This window comes from Populus euphratica, unplaced genomic scaffold (assembly GCF_000495115.2).
Source record: "Populus euphratica unplaced genomic scaffold, PopEup_1.0 scaffold157.1, whole genome shotgun sequence".
NCBI classification, from domain to species: Eukaryota; Viridiplantae; Streptophyta; class Magnoliopsida; order Malpighiales; family Salicaceae; genus Populus; species Populus euphratica.
Window position 1 is genome coordinate 139,783 of NW_011500044.1, and position 19,436 is coordinate 159,218.

The following is a 19,436-nucleotide window of genomic DNA, read 5'->3' on the forward strand; positions in this document are numbered from 1 at the left end:
GCAGGAATGATTTAATTAATTAGCCGAAGATTAATTAAGAATGAGATTTTAGATACGATCGAGAATTAAACCAATTTATTAAAGAAAATTGTTTAGATTTTTACTCTTAGCTCATCTTGGATTTAACATTTAAATTGAATTTTTAAATATGCATCTACAGAAGAATTTGTGGAGGATATAAATTAATTGATAAATTTAATTTAAAATAATTTAATTACTATTTGAACTGAGGAAATCGAGATGAAAAGCAACCGGGTAAGACAAGGAGAGTCTAGGATAATCCTCAAGCTACCCTCCTGTTTTAAGATATTTTCAAAGCTAGTCGAATTCTAATCATTTGGCTTTATTAATGCACTCTCCTTTCTCACAATTAAATAGGGATTCACAATTTCCTACTAGTTCTTTCGCCTAACGATGTGTAATCACACGCAGGTTTCACTAGTTTTGTGTACCTGCTATGCTGCATGCCATAACTCTCTTTTTTATATAAAAAAAAACCTAGCTTGGTGTCAAGTATATAAGTTAAATAATGAAATTAAGATAAAATAATAAAAAAAATTAAAGTTTAATTTTAAAAATCTAATATAAAAAAATAATATCTAAAAAAAATTAATATATATAAAAAAATTACACAATAAACTAAATTTTATGACCTAAATCATGAAAATGAAATAACCCAATAAAAAGTAAATCGAAAAACATTACAAAACTCAATTTTAAAACAACCTAATATTAAAAAAAAAAAGACAAACAATATTAAATTTAAAAAAGAAACCCAAAAATAGAAAGTCAACTCAAAACAACCCATCAAATTATATTTCTAAATGATGGGACTAGAATAGACTAATGAAAAGGAAATCGAATAAAATCACAAAATCAAATATATATATATATAAACAAAAACCCTCAACCTTAAAGGATGAAATCAAAAAAGAAAATTAAGTTCCAAAAGATATAATCTTGAAAGATGAAGTTAAAAAAATATTAATCTAAAAAATTTATTAAAATAAATCCAACAAAAAACAACAAATAAAAAGACTCAAGATACTCCAAATCAATTTAAAATTTCATCAAAAAAATCCTATAAAAAGTAGATAAAGAAAGAATGAAGTTTGATCACTAATAATATAAACGATGAAATTGATAAAAAAAAACATAAACTAAAAAAAAAACAACAAAAACAAACATGGACAAACTTTCTAGACACGGGCTAATGTCTCTATAACCAATAAAATTTTAGACCCGAGTTCAACAAAGAAACTCAATTTTCAACCATGTTAATTTTAAAGGATGGAATGAAATCAATTTAAAAAATCAGCGAAAGAAAATTTAACAAGGAACAACAAATAGAAAAACCTAAAATAACTTGGGTCATTTTCAAAATAAAAGAAAAAATATACAAAAAAAAATAATGGGTCTCAGTCTTTAATTGAATAAATGCAAAATGACAAAACTAAAAAAACACAAATTCAAAGAAAGTAAAAAAAAAATAAAGCAAATTTGAATTAACCTCTTAAATTTTAGTTAATCTCCAAAATTCACAATTCGTGAAATCTTAAACTCAAATTCAATCAAGAAGTTAAATTCCTAACTAATTTAATATTAAAAATACAATTATAAAAATATATTAATTTAAATGTTTTTTGAAAGTAAATAAAATAGAAATTAAAAAAAAAAGATGATCATATTTGATAGGAAAAAAAACTAAAGGAAAATGAAATTATATAATGATAATAATAATAATAAGGATTAATTTTGAAAGATTAAAAAAATTCAAGGAAGATAAGATTGAAAAGGAGTTTTAATTTTATAAATTATTAAAAAACATTATTCCAAATACATAAGGATGGAATCAAAAAGAAAATATTCATTAAAGAAATTAGCAACAAAAAAAATCAATAAATAACGATAAATAAAAAGATCCAATATAATCCTGGTTATTTTAAAAATTAGTGTAAAATTATTCAAAAATTATATAAATAAATATAATAGAGTTTAATGTCAAATTGAATAAATAGTAAAGAATGAAGCTAAGAAAAAATCATCCTAAAAAAAGAATAAATGTCGTAAAACTAGGCTAATCTCTAAAACTTGAACCTATAAAATCTTAAACCTAGAATAAACTAAGAAGCTCAAATATAAACTAATTTAATATTCAATAATGAAATAAAAAAATTAAAATTTCAAAATAGCAATGATAAAAAAAAATAAGAATCATATTTGATAGGAAAATAAACCGAAGAATAATGAAATTTTAAAAAAAATTGTCCTAAATAAAATAAATAACAATAAAAAAATAGGAATCAAATTTGGAAAGTTAAAAATTAAAGAGGGATGAAATTGAAAAATATTTATAATTCTATAAATTATTCAAAATTAAATAAATAGTAATAAAAAAAATAGGGACTAAAGCTGAATATAAAATAAATTAAAGGGGCTACTTTGAAATTTAATGGATGAAATAAATTGAAAATGAATGAAACTAATTTTTTTTAATTTTACAAATTATTTTAAATAAAGTAAATAGTAATCAAATGGATATTGATAAAATTTAAAGGAAAAATAAATTGAAGAGTTGTTTTGAGAATTTGAAGTAGGGGTGATCATTTTTTGTTCGGTTCGATTTTTATCAAAAAAGTACCTAAACCAGATTTGAAAAAACCAAATTCAAACCAAACCGGTTCAAATCGATCGGTTTTGGTTTAGTTCAGTTTAGTTTTTTAGGATAAAAATCTGTTCAAACTGGTTGGCTTGGATTTTTCGGTTTGGGTTTGGTTCGATTTAGTTTTTTCAATTTCAGGTTTATAAAACTGAAACTGAACAGAACCGGCTAGTTTTTTTTTAAAATTTTAATTGTTTTTATTAGTTTTTTTTATGGTTCGTTTTTTTTCCCAGATTTTCTTGGTTTAATTAATTTTTTAGTTTTTTTGCTTTTTCTAATTCAAAGGTCAGACATAGATAAAATTTAAAGAAAAAATAAATTAAAAATTTGTTTTTAGAATTCAAATGGTGAAACATGGAAATTAAAAGGTAGATGAAAAAGAAAAAAAAAAAGGAAAGAAAGAGAAGCTATCAACACCAAATTGAAGCTTTGTTGGTCATATGTATCACCTCTGAATAGATAGGCGATTAAGACGATGCAAGCTATATTATTGGCATCTTCGGTCGTTGTAATGCTCCGCATGCATCACTTTAGAACTTTAGAGGAGTGGATGCACTGACATGTTGAATACATTCATTAAGAAGTTTTTGTTTTAAAATTATATTTTATATTTATTCAAAGTTTAAATTGACCATTAGTTAACTTGATTATAGCAAAAACAATCACAATGAAAATACAAAAAAGACCCTAAACATTAGTTAATTTTTTTATTTTAATAGTAATATACTAATTTTACTGTGTAAAAAAAGTCAAAAGTTGAAAAATACCCTAGATGTCAATTAAATAAATTATGTATTAAAAGGTAATTTAATCATTCTTTTATATTTTAAAAAGTTAAAAAAATAATAATTTACCCTTAATTACTATAAAAATGACTAATGGACTTTGAAAAGGACTGTACTATCTCTTATAAGTTATAGCTAGTTGATTGATTTTTTTTTTGGGAAAGATAAAATAATAATTATGCTATTGTGATGAATAGTGATAAATGTAGGTACATCATAAATTATACTATATGTATATGTACAGGTACATCATAAATTTTCTTTATGTTTTAGCTTGTTTTTAATTTGTTATTTTTGTGGTTTTTCTCTTGGATTGGTACTAGTTTTTAGTGAAAATAGCTTGATTTGATATTAATTAAAAGTTGTTTGTTGATTTCTTAAATGAAATATGGTATTTATTTTCTTCTTTGTGTCTTGAGAAGTTTCGTGATTGGTTGGTGGAGTAGTTATATGATTGACCATGTTGAAATAGTGTTGTAATTGAATTTACATTATTTATTTTTATTTTTCAAAAGGTTTTGAGTAGGATCTTCATTTTGTATCAGAAGAAAAAAAAATCTGAAGTTATTAATCTTGATTTGGTTTGGCCTAAATCCAGGTTAAAACTTGGGTGAGATAATTTTGGTTAATCAAAGTTATATTTTTTATTTTTTTATAAAAAATAAAATAATGTTGTTTGATTTGGTTAATTACGCTGTGAATTGATTAGTTGGATTTCTTGTTTTTACTTGAATTTTTTTAAACCTGCTCGGAGCAAGTCTTGGATTGATTTTCTGAATTGAGTTAGCTTTAATAACGATGAACAAGGGATAAAAATGATGAAACATTTCTAAATATGAGTTTTAAATCTTTCTTGGCTGGGAATTATGAAGCTTAATTAACATGATAGAATCTCACGACTTGAAAAATGAGCTAATAGAGGTTTGCATTGATCTTTTGACTCGCTTCTGATTCTGAGTCTAACCAGTAACAGCAATATAAACACACTCTAGCGTCCAAGAAGTTAATCAATGGTAACTCATTAAGAAAAAGCTTGAAATCTTACTGCATGATTATAAGTTGAATGAAGAATGCAAGCCAATCGGGGAGGATTAGAAGAGGGATCTGATCAAATTAAAGAAAACTGGAAATAGGCTAAGCTTGAGTTGCATGACGGTCATGATGCCGAGAATTGTCTCTGGCTGTAGCAGTGGCGGATACATAATAGGAAACTGTGAAGAGTCCATGAACAAAACACAGAATGCCTCCAATTGACAGAACACGATTATGGGATATTCCACATAATTTTCTTGATTTTGAGTTCGCCAGTGTCCCTATGATCAGCAATGAGAACCCAATTGCCAGTATAATCCTGGTTTGCTCAGAACAGAAGTATGTGTATGTCAGAATCAAGTTTTGAGTTTGCAGTGTGTAGGTTTTGTTGTTTTGACAGTACATACCATGAGAAGAAAAGGGAAGCGACAGCTAGTTGCTTGTTAGCAGATGCCTTGTTGAATTCTTCCTTGGAGCACATGCAGGTGCAGCCACCAAGCAAGGTAGCAACGGTATGAGCAAGGGCAAGAAGAATCACCGCAGCCAAGCCTAGCTTGAAAGCTTGATGACTTGGGTCTCTACACTCAAAAATCCACATCTTTAAATGCTTCACCTGAATTAAGACCACCCAAATGAAGACATGATCAGAAACCAAAAGCTGAAGGAGAAATTGATACAAGGTTTCGATTCAAATGCGAACTGGTTTACCTTGTTTTGAGCCATCTCAGCTTCAATCCCAAGTATGCCAGCAACAACATCCAATGCCATGATTAAGAGACAAACCAGAAAACCAAAGTTTTTGGCCATTTTTCTTTTCAAGATTGACAAGAGGTGACAGTTTTAAAGAAGCTTGTGAACAAGAAGAAGATAGGCAGGGGAAATCTTTATAAGGAATTTGTCTTTCTTTACAAGCAAGCTTCATGAAAGGCATAATAAGGATAAAGTTGAGATTAGCAATACATATGAGAAGGATTAGCTGTGAGTTATGAGTGAAAAAGTTTCCTTTGTCTCGACATTTCTCTTTATTCTTTCTTTTGCTGCTTCTTTCCATATTCTGATTCTTTTCATGGGAGACAAGGAAAGTTGAGGCATCACCAGCAAGGTATTAATTACCATTGATGTGCACGCAGGACAACTATGAAGAGATCCTACCTCAAAATCGTAACTCATACAAATACTAAAGGAGATGTTCTAGGTCTATTTCAAAAGGAAAAGAACTTGAGGTTATGGTGAAAAGCCTCTCATTCATGTGAATTTCAAGAATAAATTATGCGTTGTCCATATAGATCCATGCATCAAAGTTCCAATCTTTTTCCTATGATTTAAAATTTCACAATATTTTATATGTAAATCCCAAAAGAACTTTATTATCTTGATTATTTAGACTATTGTGGTGCAAAATACTTTTTAATTAAAAATATATTAAAATAATATATATTTTTTATATTTTTAACGTTATCATATTAATACTATTAAAAAATATTAATTTGATATATTTTAAAAAAATAAGCTATTATAATACAAAATAAATAATGAAGTTTAAAAATGAACTCATCTTTTAAATACTTTTTTTAAAAAAAAATTTTGTATGTATTTTAAGTATTTTTTAAGGTAATGTAGGATAAAATGTGAGAAAAAAAGAAGAAGGAGAATATGACTAAAAAAAGGTGTGAGCTTTCATTGCTATTTAAATATTTAAATGATGAGGGGTAGCATTAGAATTTTCATGAAAGTATAGAAGTAATATTGAGAGACTTTAAATTATAGAGATGGAGGTGGAAAGATTGTGAATCTTTTGGAGTATTACAACTTCTATTTTTTGAAAATTAAGCTATACTTTCAAAATTTATCAAAATTTTATTTGATAATTTTTGTTTTTTTTTAAATAATGCTAATTTATTTTTTCTAAAATAAATTTTGAAATAATATATTAATTTAAAGTTACCCGGATCGACTAGTATTAATCCTTCAAAACCATGTGTTAAATCAAATTATAAGCATTATAAGCAGAAATATTATATTTTAGATCTTCATGACCCAATACAATTTCTAATTTGATTAATTTAATTCATAAAAAGAATTTAAAGTTTTGGCTTCTCCATGAATACATAAAAAAGTATGCTCCTATGGGACATTCTCTGCAAACACTATATATTAAAATATAGTAAAATAGATGCATTAAGCATGGTGTTTGGAATGCTTACTTAGCATTAGCGAATTGATATATAAGCTTTGTTGCTAGGTGATTGAAAATCAAACAAGTATTATAACTTTTACAAAATTAAAATTTAAAACATAATTATACATAAAACTCAGTATAAAAAATAAAAATTATTTAACTAACCATATAATTTTATTTTTATAGTTAAATAAAAAACAAAGGGTACTGCTATTCCCAACAAGTCTCTCCATCTTTTTTCCAAATTTTTGTTTATTTTTTTTTATTGTTTAAATCTCTTATATATTAATAAATTTTTATTCAAATATTTCTATTATTTACTTAATTCAATAACAAAATTATTAAATTATCACATAAAATTTATTTAATTTTTTATTTTTAATATAAATTTCTTAAGATATCAGCTTTCATTGAGTAAATATCATATCATAAAAAAAAACATAAAATCCCACACATAGTCTATTTTATTAGTCATGATATAATAATTTAGTAAATTAATGGATTTTATAATAAAAGTAAAAAAATTAAATCATATAAATCTAAATTTAAATTTCAAGTAATTAACAAGTATGTTAAATTAAACTAAAAAAGGATCTCATTGAAATTTTTTAACATATTGAGGATCTAATCAAGACAACAAATAAGTTAGAGATCTAATTAAGATTGAGATTATAGCTTGAGGACTTTTTTGAGGTTTGTCCAAAAAAGTGAAGTCCAGACATGGGTTGGATTGCTATCACATCAGTTTTACACTTGTCAGTCTGTGGGAGTCTTGCTCACAGAGTTGATCACAAATCAAGTTTCCGCCTTTTCTCTCTAGAAGAAGCCGGACACTTCTACAGAGACGGCAAGGAAGAATCATAGACAACAGAGTTTCTTTTGCCTCACAATAGTAAGGGGAAAGGAAAGAAGAAGGGAAGATGTCATCATCTTCAGTGTATTACCAATGGAAGAGCTTCGAGGAAGACGAAGATCGACCAGAGAAGCCTCGTAGATTTGGAGTTACAGAGATGAGAGGCCCTCAGTATACTCTTTTAAGCCAGAACATGCTTCAAGTATGTTTAAAGAATCTACCTTTTTTTCTCCTCGTCTTTTAACTTGCATATTTTTTTTGTTCGACACATCTTTCTTATATACCTTTTAGTTATTTTAAAAATGTTTTAAAAAACACCGTTCCAAATGCTTTTTCAAATAGCTCTTAAAAAACACTTTTATCACAGTCTCAATTAGCTCTTCTTGGTTTTGATGGATGTCCATCTTGCCATTTGGTGGACTAACTTATTATTGACTGAATTTAAGGAAATGAAATGCTAGCTCCGTGTATTTTTGCTAGGAATCACCATGTGTTTGATGTAGTTTAACAATATGCTGTGGCTTTTTGTTAGGAATCCTTTTCCCCCCCGAGGGGATGTGTTAATTTTAGGGTGATAGAGAATCATTTGAAGTGTTTCTTGATTGACCCAAATAGAGTTAGAGCAATAATAATTTAAAAATTACTAAGTCTAGCTAGGAACTTCAAAAGTGAGACACATCGAGAAAGATTTGCAAGTTAAGAATTGAAAATTAGTTTTGAGCATTTTGTTACGATTTGTTCTAAGGGGTGTTTCTGCAATGCCATCTTCGTAGAACGTTCTGTGACATATTTTTAATAAATAAATTTGGTAACATTGTGGAAACTGTTTAACATATATCATTTTGTTTTTCGTCGAATGCTTATTGGAGAAGTCTAACTATGTAAAGTCATGGAATTTGAGTCTCTACTTTGCTTCTACTTATGCATACTCACACAGAGCTTGGCAGGATGTTTTTGAGACAATGGGGCAGTTTGTTGATGGACTGAAATTCTCTGGTGGTTCTCATAGTTTGATGCCTAAGTCTTTTATTAAAGAAGTGATTGAAATGGCCCACAAACATGATGTGTATGTTAGTACCGGTGATTGGGCTGAGCATTTGCTTCATAAAGGTCCAACGGCTTTCAAAGAGTATGTTGAGGTGAGGGAGAGAAGAGAGATTGATTATAACAAGTGTGCGTGCACACACATTTATAATTGTTTTATAATGTTTTATTGGACGGTCATTTGGTTTTGCTACTGTGATGCTCTTTAGGAATGTAAAAGTATGGGGTTTGACACAATTGAGCTGAATGTGGGATCTCTTGGAGTTCCTGAAGAAACACTTTTGAGATACGTGCGCTTGATTAAGAGCGGTGGTTTGAAAGCCAAGCCTCAATTTGCAGTCAAGTTTAACAGGTCAGACATTCCGATTGGTGGGCATAGAGCATTTGGGGCTTATGTACCCCCAACACCTCGAAGCTCTGGTAAGGAAGCAGCAATTAGCTTGTTGTCTGTTTTCTTAGGAAATATATTGCTTGAAAATGGAGGGATATAAGCTTAGCATAATGGCTGATGAACTAGGGAACAAGGTGCATCCGAAACTCTGAAGTCATATTTTGTCATTCAGTTGCAGGATATGCAGGCTGAGCTATAGTTAGATATCTAGCTCAAATGGATAATTGATCCATGGATATAAAAAATAAGCCTAAAGTATTTTTTCAAAATCTCTCCACTTGATTCATTGGAAAGGTAATGCAGGATACTGCTGATTGAATGTGTAAAGCATTTGCTGTCTACTGAGTCATTACTTTAGCCAATGGTCAAATTAAGGTTTTCAGTATCATAGCATGTGTTAAAATGTTGAAGGCGTTGATGTGATACTCCAATCAGTCAATGTTCCAAGTTTAATTTAATAATCCATTACTGCTATGCTCACGCACATGTTTGTGATTTTCATGGTTGCAAACCATTGAGGGCTTGGATTATCAATTTCTCTTTATGAAATTGGCTTCATTCAGATTTAAAGAAGTATTGAACACTGTTTGTGGGAATCCAACTACCATCAGAGAGATCTAGATGGGGGAAAGAAATTGCCCTAATTTGGGAGAAAATGGATTAGTTAATAACTACTCTTTAAAACACGGTTGTTCAAACAATTATAGAAAAAAACTAGTGTATGCCCTAGTAAAATGGTGGTTGAAGTGACAACAAGATGTTGAAGCACCTGAATTCAGAGAAGCATGCAGTATTTCCAAGGATGCTTGGGTTAGAGTTGAAATATGCGTGTAACAGAAATTTAAATTTTGTAAATTTCCAAGCTTATAAGGATCTATATCTTTGTTTCACAGAACTGGTTGAAGATGTTAATCTCCTGATTAACATGGCCGAGAGATGCTTAGAGGCTGGGGCAGACATGATTATGATTGATGCAGACGACATCTGCAAGGACGTTGATTCTCTGAGAGCAGATATAGTTGCAAAAGTAATTGGACGACTAGGTCTTGAGAAGACCATGTTTGAAGCATCAAATACTAAAACTGCAGACTGGTTTATCAAACGTTATGGCCCAAAGGTAATATTCCTCCGTCTCTCCTTAATCATATGGTGAAATCAAGCATCAAACTTTGATATAACTGTTGCTAATGACACGTATTCTTTCTCAGGTGAACCTCTTTGTGGATCATTCTCAAGTAATTGGTCTAGAATGCCTCCGAGGCAGCCACAACATGGGTAGAAGACATGCTTCTGCCCTTGGCTCCTCGTACTTTCTCTTCTGAACTCTTGTTTTGCGAACGGACAGCATTTTCCCTGTTGTAAGCTGGAACTTGATATGTTAAGTCTACCAACTTTGTGATATCTTTGTCAGTAATGCTAAATGTGTGAGACTGATCATATGTTGCATGCATGTCTCAATCGTGCATGTTCTAATGTAAGATGTCTGCTGATTTTGAGCTCATCATAATATCATATTCCTCTCCTGGTGATTTCCCACGTGTCAGAATCTGGTCCTTTATCGTTTTTTTCTCTCTTGGCTTGGTCATTCACAATGCGTAATGATAGGATACAACTATTTGAGATTGGATAAATATATATAATAATATGAATTTGACTGAATATTTGATTTGATGAATAAAAATACCTTTAACCTTGACAAATAAGGCCAACAGCCAACCACTCCAACATGAATCCTGTTGTGTTGGCTCGGGTTGATAAGTGGGCTTAGTTCTAGGTTTGAATTCTAGTATTATTGAGGCATAGTTATAGCCGTAAAACCTGTACTGGGCTGGTTGTACTGGGTTGGTTGCTAAGTGAGTGTTTGAAAATGTAGTTACATCTGTATCTGTAAAAAAATTAATTTTTTAATTAGAATTAATTTTTTATATGTTTTAAATATGATTTTAAAAATATTTTTTTAAATAAAAAATATCATTTTAATATATTAATTTTTTTAATTAAAATTAATTTTTTATATGATTTGGATTTGATTTTAAAAATATTTTTTAAAATAAAAAAAATATTATTTTAATATAAAAAATATTTTAAAAGATTTATTTGAGATTTGCAAGTCAAGTTAATTATTAAGGGTTTGTTTGAGATTGTAGTAATAATGACGATTTAAAAAGTTTTTTTATTTAAAAAAATATTTTTCATATCAATAAATATATCAAATCTGAAAACATAAAAAAAAATTAAATTTTTTTTAAATTTTAAGAAATATGGTGTAAGAAATTCCTCACTAATCTATCATGGTTTTTTTTTTAACTAAAACAATTTTATTTTTAAAAAATAATTTTTAAAATAATTGTTTTTTAAATAATAGGTTAGATTAGCCTGTAAATCTACAAACAACTCATCTTAGAACTCAAACCTGGGTTGATCTTCAGTTAGGCCTTATTTATATATATATATATAGGGCTTAAAAAGAATAACTTCATGGTTATTGATAAATGGATGAACTATTAGAATCGAAGTTGCTAAAAAATTTTCATCCACAACGTGTTTGATAAAAGGAATAATCCTTATGCCTATTATCACTGAACACAAACTATTTTGCTTCTTTGAAAAATGCAGTGCAGGGCACCAATTTCATCGGTGCTGTAATTATGCACCTAACCTCTCATGGATATGCCACGCTTTGTGTGGTGGCTGGACAGATGATAACCTACTTCCTTACCAAAAAGACCAAGCATCTTCTTCTTCTTCTTCTTCTTCTTCTTCTTCTTTTAATCTTAGATTAGATATAAGAATATAATTTCTCAAGAACCATCTAGTTATAACTTGGAAACTATGGATACTTTGCTAATAACATCATCCTACAACTATGTTTTCATAGGAAAAAGAAAACACCCATGAAAAAAAAAAGTTAGATTCCCATTAAGTTATTATATATCTCTTGCTAATATTAGTATTTATTATTTTATTTAATTAGAATGTGTTCTTACAGTAAGAAGTTAAAAGGACACTAGATTACGCGATAAGGACTCTCACATACCTAAATCTTGATCTTGTTATATTCTTTCCAAATCCAAAGCTTTAATCTGAAATCTCTAAATAAATCCTCGAGAAGCTTATTTTATTTTTCAAGTGGACAGATGAGCTCTTGGTTTGAGTTGTAGGTGGAGGTAACGGGCTTACGTTCCGCCTAGGAAATGGAACGTCCATATAAATTAATGCACCCTCCTATGGAAGAATTAAATCAAATTAAATTCATATTTAACCTTACAAGAAAGAATTCTCATATGATCCATATCTTCTCGTCAAGCATGGCATCCCAGACCAAGAAAAATACAGCTTGTGTGATAGGTGGCACAGGGTTTGTGCCATCTTTGCTTATCAAGCTGTTGCTTGAGAAAGGCTATGCAGTGAACACGACAGTCAGGGATCCAGGTTGATGCTACGTTTTCTCTTCTTATTTCCCTTCTCTTGCTTGCCCTTTGTTTCTCGATCTTCTCTCTTTTCTTGCCAAACTCCTTGGAGATATATGAGATTTTGTCCTAATATTTCTTTAATTTGTTGTTTATGTGTAGTGCATTAGTTATCAAATCTAATTTGGGGTAGAAAAGTCTGAGTTATAGGTTGCATGAATTAATCTAGATGAATTGATTTTATTTTTATTTTTTAAAAATTAAATTAGATTTTAATCGAGTGGATTGAGTTAACTTAACCACAAGCCAGGCGAGATTCTGAATAGACTGATCTTGTCATCAGACTAGATACTGTATCGCAAGTCTAAACTTAGTATATTTACATATTACGATTTAACTCATCTCGTATCAATATTTTACTCTTATCAAGAAGTCTCTAGTTTCAAACTTCTTTGTATCTAAAAAAAGATGTAAAGCACAAGTTTTTATCATCAGCGGCTTCTGTTCTTTCTACTCTGACCTCTTATTTGGATTAGAGTTGTTAAATTTTCCAGCAAATCAGTGGAGTCCATAGACTGAAATAAGAGGTCAGAGTAGGGATATGGTTATTTGGGCCCTAACTGAACTTGTGCTACACTACAAATTTCAGAGTCACAACGCGGTCCTTTTTGCATGCAGGCAATCAAAAGAAGATTGCTCACCTAATAGCACTACAGAATTTGGGGGATCTAAACATTTTTTAAGCAAATTTGACTAATGAAGAAAGCTTCAATGCTCCCATAGCTTGTTGCGACTTTGTCTTCCATGTTGCAACCCCAGTTAATTTTGCTTCTGAGGACCAGAGGTACAAAAATATTAGAACTGCATTAGTAACCAGACACTTGAAATTATAATCTCGTTGCATTTTTTGGTACTGAGGTTGCTTCTATTTGTTGTCCTGTGAATACAGAATGACATGATCAAGCCAGCAATTCAAGGAGTGCATAATGTGTTGAAGGCCTGTGCAAAAGCTAAAACAGTTAAAAGGGTCATTTTGACATCCTCTGCTGCAGCTGTATCAATCAAAAAGCTTAATGGCACAGGTTTGGTCATGGATGAGAAGAACTGGACTGATGTTGAGTTCTTAACTTCTAAGAAACCACCCACTTGGGTAATTAACGATATACTTAGCAGTCTAAAGCAAGATTATCCTTGATTATCGAATACAGTAGGCCAACATAATTGAACTGAATTCTATGAAATATGCAGGGGTACCCTGCGTCCAAGACACTAGCTGAGAAGGCAGCCTGGAAATTTGCTGAAGAACATAACATCGATCTCATTACCGTCATCCCTAGTCTCATGACTGGTCCTTCTTTCACACCGCATATTCCCGACAGCATAAACCTGCCAATGCCATTGATTACAGGTGCTAAACCAGCCAGAAATCCTGAGCCTGAAATATGTGCATTTTGTATGTGTTTTCCTTTTTGTTCAAATTAAAACATAACTGGCTTTTTTATGATGTTCCAACAAATTGCAGGGAATAAATTCCTGATAAATGGTTTGAAAGGTGTGCAAATGCTGTCAGGTTCGATCTCTATTACACACGTAGAGGATGTTTGTCGTGCCCATATATTTTTAGCTGAGAAAGAATCTGCTTCTGGTAGATATATATGCTGTGGTGTTACCACCAGTGTTGTTGAGCTTGCCAAGTTCTTGAACAAACGATACCCCCAGTATCAAGTCCCAACTGAGTAAGCTACTCGCTTCAGGATTTTACTCCCAAAATTTCCCATTTTGTAAAAACTGAACTGCCTCTTAATCTCTCTCTTTTTTTTGTTAAACAAAAAAAATACAGTTGTGGGACTTTCCCTTCCAAGGCCAAGCTGATCATCACTTCAGAGAAGCTTAGTAGTGAGGGGTTCAGTTTCAAGTATGGAATCGAAGAGATCTATGACCAAACTGTGGAATGCTTCAAGGCCAATGGATTGCTGAATTGAAGAGGTCTGGATTTCTAGTTAAATGTCTCTTCCCATTAGAAGGATGGGCATTTGACTGCGGAGATATTCTAGGTTGGCTGTACTTGGCATCAAAGAATAATCTCGTGTTAAGTGTAGTACTGCTATCATGTTGAAGCAGTTTTGTGTTTTTGTTTCCAGGCAGCACTTTCACATACAGAACTAATTGAAAATACCTGCTTTGATTTTCGAAAGCAACACTCAAGAATTAGCAGAAGCAGCAACCTTAATAAGCCTCTAATTTAATTACCTTCTTGGTTCTCTCTTCCACGCAGAAGCAGCAAGAACAACAATTTTTATATGACAACAGCAACAATCAACTTCCACGGCAACAACAACTGCTGCTGCTGCTGTAATAAATTAATCCATGGCTTCTAAAAACTTTGTGCAACCAGCCACTCATCGCTTTGATGATTATTACGATCACTAGAGCATGCTAATGAAGAACTTCTTAGTATCCAAGAAGTATTGGCAAGTTATCTGTAATGGGATAGCAAAACCAACAATTGGAATGCATAAAAACAGAGGAAGTGATTGAAGGAAAAGATCGACTATTTTGAATTAATTGTCCTATAAATCATGAAAATCATTATTTGTAAGGAGAGTTCCAAGGATATTTAGTGAATGCTTGTTGTATGTGGTCTCACACCATGTAATTATGGGACAACCACATTAATTGAAAAGAGAGACAGCTGACTCTCTTTAAATTAAATGGTTCATGTATGGTAAATGCAATAGCAAAATTTGAACAAGAAAACATAGAACAACGAGAGAAAAGAAAAGAAGAAATAGCAGAACAACTTGTATTCTTTCTTTAATTTTCAGCTTGTTCACCGTTGGATCGGGCTAATTTTGACAGTAACTTCTAGACACATTACTCTTCATTCTGAACAATTGAATCGAAAATTGGTGGTGTGAAAGCTGGCTGGTTTGGCAGAAAAAGAGACTGTCAGTATTGTGAGTTTTTATTAAATAATTCTCTTTTTATCTTGTTATAATCCGAGAATAAGTTGTTATTGATAATATATATATATATATATATATATATATATGTTGTATCTCTTAGTTGAATTTAAGGAAGAATAATTATGAACCCATTATTTATTGATAGTGGAAGTTTTTAGGTGGATTATGGTCCCATAGTTTTTCCCGCATCATGTTTTTCATGTTAAAATCTTGGTATTGATTTGTGTGATTAGTTGCATTATATTTGGTCATTGTTTAATTTTGTTTTTACTGTATAAAGAGGGAAAAGAAATGAGGCTTATGAACTGTATTCCGTTGAATTGATTTAGATAAATTGGTGTCCGGTTGTTTCTAGTTTTCCCAGCAATGCTCAATTCTAAATGATAAAAAATATCTATAATTAGAGTCACATGACAATAGTAATACTGATCATTTAGTCGGTGTTAGGGACATTAATAATGTAAACATGGATGACACTTTTTTAGTTTTAGGTGGAGATGATAAAAAAAATGGTTATTCCATATATTTGATATTGAAAATCTAGTTTTTTGAATTAAAAATAATCATATTCTTAGAGAATTTGAAAAAAAAATTTCTAATAATTAAAATTTTAGTTATTTAAATAAAAGGTTTAGGAGTGACCATTCTCCTTATGATCATTTTTGTATAATACTGAATATAGTTAGAATATTTATATCAATAATTGTATTAATAATTATCTTTGTTCTTAAATTGGGATTTATAGTTTTATTTTAAGTGGTAGTGAAAATTACAACAAAAATTACATTTTACTTGGTTGAAAATAAAAATAGTAGTGAAAACAAGAATTTTAGTCTAAAAACTAGCATGAACCGCAACAATTTTACTTTAAAAAAAATTATAATCATCTTGACATAACTAAAAAAATACAAGTAATTATAGGTTTAATGTGAAATGTATTATGAATTAAATTATAAAAAAATTAAATATTTATGAATAGTGTAAATACCATTTGAAAATGAATATAGTTTAGATAGAATTGGATTTCCGATTCATCTAGGCACTTGGGATCCAATCGATGAGAACATGTTCTCTGCAGATTCCATTGACATTCATTTAAAGGAGGAACATAAAGATCTTAACTAAGACCACTCAAATCGTATAGATCAACTAAACAATAACATTCCCATAGCAATTGGAGTTATGATTTTCAGTTCATAGAATAGAGGATCAATGATAAACAAGAAAATTACTCATTTAAACGAGTGTGTTGCCATTTGAGTGGCAGGAGCACACATGTAAGAAGGAAGTTTGAGTTTGATGCAAATGGCTAAAATCTCTTCCACTTTATATAATTATCAATTAAAATAAAAAGTTCATTCATCTATCCATCCTAACACAGCTCCTATAATTGGTGGGGTTACAATTAGTCTTGATATGTTCAGAGAGATCATTATTGTTGATCCTAATGCTTGTATCATTTTTGTTAGACTTGTGTACATTCACAAAATTCAAGGACTAATCACTTACTCATAAATAAAAAAGGGTACATGGATTCATAGGTTAAAAAATTTCTATTAGAATATAGCTTATGCTTGATAGAAATATTAGATCATATAGAATCGATAAATCAAGCAAATTCATTAAAAATTCACAAACAAAAAATGGAAACAAGCATTCATTAACTCCCCCTTCTTTATTTTATATCATTCATCTATAATGTTTTTGCGATGGCGGATCTCCTTTAATAAAACTTTGGGATCTTGAATTATTAATTGGTAGAATATTAGTAAATTCAAAAAAAATTTAAATGATATTCAAAATAAGAATATTCTAGAAAAACTAATAGAGTTGAAGGAGCTTTTTAATCGGATGAAATAATAATAACATATTTTCAAACACATCTACAAAAGTTTCATATCAGAATCCATAAAAAACCGATGCAATTCACCAAGATGCTCAACGGGAATTGTATCCATACGATCTTGTTGTTCTTGATAAATATAATTTGTTTCGTTGGTTATTTTTTTAGCTCATGAAAAACTTGTTATCCATACTTCTTGGGCTCAAGAATTCATTTATGAGGTTATATTAACAATCATTTATCTTTTTTCAAGCCAAATTAGTTCGTAGACAAATGAATTGAGAAACCAACATTGCTGAAAGAGACCTGAATTGAATCCTGAATGCCTACAGGGTGCAACACGTTGGAGTAGTCGAAGTAAGTATACATTAATCGAGAAAACAACATTTACGAAAGACACCAGAAATTGAGTCTTTAAGGACCACGGAAGTTCTTATAGCCATAAGAAACCTTCGGTAGTTAAAGCCACCGCCGCCGACCCCATGACCACAGCTCAGATGATGTGAACTTGTTGACCATGGCAACAGATAGCGAAGATTCCCTCGAGTAAAGGTATGAACATTATTGAACTTAAGATGGCTAGAGAAGAAAAATTGCTTGGAATAATTAATCATGGTCGTGTGTTGCATTAATATTATAATCCATTCATTTTAATGATCAGATGAATCAAAGCAAGGACACCTTAAACAGTGCATTGAGTGAACTTTCATGCACGCCGCGCTTGCGCTTGGGTGACGTTAAACAGTGCATTGATACATGGTGTTTTTTTTTTAAATCCTTTTATTTAAAAACATATTAAATTAATTTTTTTATAGTTTTTTTTTAACACCTGCATATTAAAATCATCAAAAAATAAAAAATAAAAAAACCCATCAAATTGGCGAATTACAAAGTCCTAAAAATTAGAATATAAATCATTCAACAAGTACTGCAAGAGATTAGACACGTCATAGTAATAACAACTTGTTTAAATGACAATCAAATATGTTTTAATGTTTAGATTAGTTATTGAATTTGTTTTTATTTCATGTGTTAATATGTAATTTATAAAAGTTATGATCATAGGTTATTTTTTTATAAGATACTGGGATTAATCAAATTATATTCATCATAAAAATGGTTGAAAACAGATGTTAGAATCAATGAAGGGAAAATCTTGCCTCTGGTGGTAGATGAAGTCAATGGTTGTGGTTCTGTGTGGTCTTGGGTAAAAGGTTTGGTGTGGTTCAAGGTGGAGGTGTTGGTTTCGGCCTTGTTCGTGCGGGTGGTTGTCTCGGGTTATTGGTGAATGGAGAGCAGGACTGCCATGAAGGAAGGTTGAATCTTTTTAGGTTCTGTTCTTGGTGTTTTTTTCTTTTTTTTTTTGAATCAGAGCTGGTCTCCTTCTGTGAGAATGATGGATAGAATTGTTTCATGAAATGCTAAAAAGAGAATACCCTGTTGGTGAGAATAATTCCGGAACTTAATCCAAGGGATTGAAGATTTGGGTAGGTACTTTGGGATTTGAGAGCTAGAATTGTTGGATTTTGGGAGCTCAAAATATGAGATTGAAATCTTCAATTGTGAGATTTGAAATCTGGAATTAATTGCCAGATATTGCTTGATTTAAATGGATTGTGGGCTAAAATGAATTAATTAGAAATAACTGGACTAAATTGAATAAACTTGGGACCCAATTGCATCAAATTAATTCAATTGAACTAAATCAGAATAAATTGTTTTTTTTAAACTAAACTGACTTTCAATTTCAAATTATCTTTTCAATTATGTAGTTTATTAATTTTTAATTTGATTATTTATTTCAAAATCATCTTTGAACTTTAAATTTCTTTCACTTATACTCAAATTAAATCAAATTAAACTCCTTTCTAAATCTCATCTTTAATTATAGCCCATAAATTCCCAAACCTTGTGTTTACCTATGATGCTCGATTATTCATTCAAATTTAAACCCTAACTATTTTTGTATTTTTTATTATTTTCAAGATGTTTTGACACGTAAAAAATAACAAAATAACAAAAATAACAAAATATTTAAAATAGCTAAGATTATTGAAAAGATATTTTTTTCAAAATATAAACAGGCATAAAAAATCAGGCTACAACAAATATTGCAACAAATAGAGAAGACTTGGTCGCGGAAGGGTATGGACATTACTGAACAGAAGATGGCCGGTGAAGAGAATTTGGTTGGAATAGAGCATGGCAGGGAGTCAAAGCAAATACATGCACGTTAAACGGTGCACCGTGTGAACTTTTATGCCCACCGCT

General features: G+C 30.3%; 2 protein-coding genes and 1 pseudogene across 2 annotated transcripts; 2 read left to right on the forward strand and 1 right to left on the reverse strand.

The window, feature by feature from the left end:
• Positions 1–4,360: 4,360 nt before the first annotated feature.
• LOC105107355 (uncharacterized) lies at positions 4,361–5,624 on the reverse strand. Its single transcript, XM_011001248.1, has 3 exons — positions 5,188–5,624; positions 4,887–5,092; positions 4,361–4,798 (listed from the first exon to the last, which is right to left on the reverse strand). Exons 1-3 carry the CDS (start codon positions 5,284–5,286, stop codon positions 4,582–4,584), a joined length of 522 nt encoding a protein of 173 aa, XP_010999550.1. The 5' UTR covers positions 5,287–5,624; the 3' UTR covers positions 4,361–4,581.
• Positions 5,625–7,418: 1,794 nt separating this feature from the next.
• Positions 7,419–10,475, forward strand: HSA32 (Aldolase-type TIM barrel family protein). The gene is made up of 5 exons (XM_011001249.1): positions 7,419–7,713; positions 8,459–8,650; positions 8,765–8,975; positions 9,840–10,063; positions 10,155–10,475. Exons 1-5 carry the CDS (start codon positions 7,579–7,581, stop codon positions 10,266–10,268), a joined length of 876 nt encoding a protein of 291 aa, XP_010999551.1. The 5' UTR covers positions 7,419–7,578; the 3' UTR covers positions 10,269–10,475.
• Positions 10,476–11,997: 1,522 nt separating this feature from the next.
• On the forward strand, positions 11,998–14,573 carry LOC105107357 (anthocyanidin reductase-like; annotated as a pseudogene).
• Positions 14,574–19,436: the final 4,863 nt, after the last annotated feature.